General features: G+C 42.5%; 1 protein-coding gene across 1 annotated transcript in view; it reads right to left on the bottom strand.

Annotated features, from left to right (window-relative positions):
• The window catches only part of plppr2b (phospholipid phosphatase related 2b), a gene marked incomplete at its 3' end in the record, with an annotated part of 56,487 nt that overhangs the window by 39,600 nt on the left and 12,218 nt on the right, over positions 1-4,669 (bottom strand). Inside the window, 1 exon segment of the mRNA XM_014004914.1 lies at positions 3,689-3,799. Coding sequence (XP_013860368.1) covers positions 3,689-3,799 — 111 coding nt within the window.

The following is a 4,669-nucleotide window of genomic DNA, read 5'->3' as shown; positions in this document are numbered from 1 at the left end:
TGTGTGTGTGTGTGTGTGTGTGTGTGTGTGTGTGTGTGTGTGTGGATCCTTAATGGTGTTAAACCCAGAATAAAACAATATATAAGCTTTTTTGTGAAACAGACACACATAGATTACTAGAAAAATACCACATGAGATGCGGTGGTTATCATCAGCAACAGCAAAGGCTGCAAGGATGGAACATCATCTGTTCTGATGCTCAGCTGCCTGTTTATTCTACAGATTTCAGTAAACTATGTGGGGAAGCAGCCAGTGGGAAAAGAGTGGAAGAGAAGGAAACTCAGTTTGTCTGAGGGGGCAGATCCAGCTGTGGAAAGACGAAAAAGCTGCAGACACTGCAGAGGCTGACCTGGGAGCTCCGGTGTGATCTTCAAACTCTAACAGCAGGAACCATCATGTTTTCACCATCGATACAACTGATRACCTCACTCCAAACACTTAGGCGGCCTGCCGAAAGCTCGGTGGAATCCTCTCCAGCAGTCCACTTGAAGCCACTTTGGCTTGAAAWTAGTGAGTCAGCTTCAGAGCAGATTTTCACAGCAGGTCTGTCTGGCCCAGATCCTCCCACCCACCACTGTCAGGAACCAGTCTTATCAAAATGACTTTATAAAGAGGATCTTTTGAAGCGGTCGGGCCAACAACAGCCACTTGTGGGTCTTTTTTCTGTTCTGACAGCAGCAGCACGGAGCGGGGAGTTAAACGGTTTTCATCCCCAAGCTGCTGAAAGTAAAACTGTGCTCCATTGTGATCAAGTGGAGGAATAAAATCATCACGAAGAGAAGTGTGAAGAGAGGGAACACAGATTAGCAGATATTGCAGACAAGATAAGAGGAGTGATGGACTGACTGTGGGACACTGAGGGACAGAGRAATGGTTGTTATGAAGCAGATATAATTAAAACCCTTTGTTTCCTTGTAGGAACTCATATCACCTGCTGATTCTGTGCCAGACATTTAAATTAAGTTATAACTGTTTAAGTCAAATTAGTTTCATCAGTTACATCTTGATGTTTCATTGAGGTCATGAGATCTTTTGTTAATGCAGCAGACAGAAAAACGCACATATACACACAGACATGGGCAAAAGTGCCTTTATCATCTCCAGTGCCTTTGGCAGCAGGAGATGATAAAGATAAGAGAGAAGAACAGAGTAAGAAACAAACTGTGCGACGATGAGCCAGATCATGAGGATAAAGAGAGTGGGAATCAGCAGCAAGATCACAGAGAGGAGCAGGAACCAGACTGGGCGTTTGAATGGAAAAGAAATAGGTAATGAGATGCTAATATAACAACAAAGGATAGAGAGCCCTCCGGGGGGGAGCTATGCTGCTTTTATATGAAAACAATTGAGGGTGGAATTTCTTTTTAAAATGACTTTTGTTTATCCGCTGCAGTGCATGCGGATTCATTAATGTTCGAATGCGGTGAGGAAAAACTGAACCAGAATCACATCAGCCCTCCTGCATTTGAGCTCTGAACACACACATCTGGAAAACGCAATGATTTAACAGGAAGAGGCTTCTTTAACTTACAGCCTGTGAAATAAAATGAACAAAATTTATCCCAAGATGCAAAACGATGAAAAGATTATTTACTTATTAAAAGGAATACCAACTTTCAGGCCAGAGTTTTAGACTAAAATCCTCTTGTGCTGAGAAATGATGAAGTTATAGCCATTTTGGAACATAACATGATGCTCAGTCTCATTAAATATCGCCACACACTCAAAGTGTGTGTTACCGCTCCACCTTTACCTTCGATGGAGGGCAATAAACTGAATCGATGAAAACCAAAATCAGGAAGAATGACCCGGAAAAATGTAAACACGGACAGGAAAAACACTGAGAGGCAAGAAGAGCTTGTGATGGGAAACAGGCTTTTAAGTGGGTGGAGATGAGATTTTACATGAGAGGGAATAATGGAGAGATAGGGTGCAAATGATGTAATTACTCGAGTGAACGAGTGCTACAGAAAAGTGATGCCAAGAACACGAGGAAAGGGTGCTGGGAGTGCGCTGGAGAGACCATCAAAGAGAATTCTGGAGGAGGGGAGGAGCGTAAACTGGGAAGACATGTGTGATGAAGTATTTGTGCTCGAAACATCCTCCTATAAAGAGCAGGTGTTTGTGTAAACCAGGGATATTCAGCTAAATCACTCCGGGGGCCGGGGTTACTTGAAGCCCACAGCTTCAGGTCAGCATCAGTGGAGGCCCTGAACATCGTCTATTTGGATACCATGTCCCTGAGTAAAAAACTCTCCAGGAGGTGAAAGCTGAAGATGAGGGGTTTGTACCACACATTCCCAGTTCACCCTCACTAATCATTTGGGTTACCAGGTCTGTCCGGCAGCCTCCACTGTATCCAAGTGTCTTAGATGAAGAGAGGGACACAGTTCTCAACTGATCCCCACCTGAAGCCATTTGATTTGAATGAAACTCTCAGGAAGTCATCCTTTATGTACATCCACACTAACAGGTCACATGAGGTCTTTGCTTAAAACTTTGAGCCAAATGAGCGATATACATTCCTTCGAGAAATTCTAGTTTAAAGTCATGAAATGTTAAAGTCAGATCCTGCGTTGTTTAACTGAGCACAAACAGACAGACAGTTCGCTCAAAGAGGCTTCTGCTGCAGCGACACTGCTGAAGAAGCAAATGAGACCAGATTTTCACAAGATGGGTGTTTATCTAAGTTTGTCCTATTATCAGAAAAGTTTCCATTTCTTTATTCGTCTCTCTTTGCCTCCAGGCTTTTGCAAAATTCACATTTCTGAGCTTTTACTCACTGTACTGCACCGATTTCATCAACTTTAAACTTTCCCTTCTTTTTAAAAGTACTACCAGCTCAATTTCTGGCCAAGATGCAAAGGGATTTTTGATGCACGAACAACAAAGTCAAAATAAAAGCTAACTTTTCTGATTCTCTCTGCGCCACTGCAGCTCGGAGGACTCGGAGCGTGTCAGAGGTGAGACGGGTTAATTGGGTTTCCCTTACTAATTAGGCCAATTAATTTGGAAAGGCAGCCCAGGCCAGGGGGGCTTCGCCGGGTCATCTCAGGATTACACCGACTGATGGGGAGTCGTGGGAAAGGAACAAGGAGCAGGAGCCCCGGAGCAAAAAGGGTCGCTCCAGAGGACTTCAGTAACCAATCCCTTCAACCTCCTTTTATAAATCTTATCACTAAGTGATTCACTCACTGAGGGTAATTACCCATTTGTGGCAATTTATCCAAATCAATCACTCCTTTTGGGAGTTGGGGATTTGGAAAACGGAGCCAGCCAATCAGTGCAATTTTCCAGCTGACAGTGATTTTTATTAATCTGCCATGAGAAACACATGAAAGGATGGAGGGAAGAGATGCGAGAGAGATGGCAGAGAACATTCACAGGATGTAAAATGTTCTTTCATCAAGTCTTAAACTTCCTAAAGAGTTTTTAAACCACGGCTTCCACAGCTGTTTTTACAATGAGCGCAATTCATTTACATGTGTCAAGAGAAACCCGAAGGATATCGCTGCTGCTTTGAAATTCATGCTAACAAAAATTTTTTAAAAAGGCACGAATGTGTTTTAGCTCGACTTTCTGAGCATCAACGGGATGTTCTGGTGCAAGTTGAGAATGATGAGCAGAAATCAAACCAACATTGCTGAAACTGATTCCCTCAGGTCAAGGTGTAAGCGGTCAAACTCACCTCCACAAAGAGGAAACAGGGCACAATGTAGGTGCTGGTTTTCAGCTGGCTCCTGGCTGCAGGGAAGCTCCTCACTGGCCTCCTCTGGGCCGAGGGCTGACGGTCAATCATCTGCGGGAGGAAAAATTCAATGTAAAGCTTCCATTAAATAGGAGAGGTGTTTGTATAGAAAAAAAAAAAACGGTGTTGAGTTAAAGTGCAAAGGAGTATTTTTCCCCCCTGTTTGGACTACTTAGTTTGTTGCTTTTTAGTGTATTTTTTCAGTATGTTCTGTCTGATTGTTCCCGCTGTCCTGTTTTCAGTTTCTCATAGTTAATGTGTTCCTCTTCCATTCACACCTGCTGTCTATCTGTAATCTTCTTTAATAGTGGTTGGCAATCAGTGTAATGGTGCATCACAACCAWCCAGCATTAGAGTGTGAGCTGGAATTATCTGTCCCTTCAAGAAAAAAAAGGAAAAAAAATATATTGTCTTTATCAGTCTTGTACGGTCTCTGCTTATATCTATTTTCTATCACAGGTCTTACATTTATAGTCCCACCAGTTTCCAAACTTCTCCTCATAACTTGACTATAAAGTTATATTTTTGACAACATTATCTAAAGCCTACAGATGTTTTCAGTATGTGATCTTTGGTTTCTTTAGTGCAGGGGTCTCCAACCAGCAGCTCGTGAGCTCATTTAAAGTAGCTCTTCAGTGCTTACAGTATGAGAACTTAGGAGTAGCACAATTTAATTTGTCACTGGCCAAACAAACTTTCATTTATATCTAATCAGTCCATTTTTTGTTTATTTATTTATTTCCCCTTGTCTGGTTTTTAGTTTTTCTTTTAAGGGTTGCACCTCCTCATGATGTCTTCATGAAGATGATCCTGCTCTGTGCAGGGTCAGTGGCAGCATGACACAGGGCACCTGTTCTCCTCTGTTTGTTATGTTCTGTCTTCTTCTGAATGGCTGTTCTGAACTGTAATTTCATTGTGCTC

This window comes from Austrofundulus limnaeus, unplaced genomic scaffold, assembly GCF_001266775.1.
Source record: "Austrofundulus limnaeus strain Quisiro unplaced genomic scaffold, Austrofundulus_limnaeus-1.0 Scaffold27, whole genome shotgun sequence".
NCBI classification, from domain to species: Eukaryota; Metazoa; Chordata; class Actinopteri; order Cyprinodontiformes; family Rivulidae; genus Austrofundulus; species Austrofundulus limnaeus.
The sequence above is the reverse complement of the archived record's forward strand: the minus strand, read 5'-3'. Positions and strand labels throughout refer to the sequence as shown.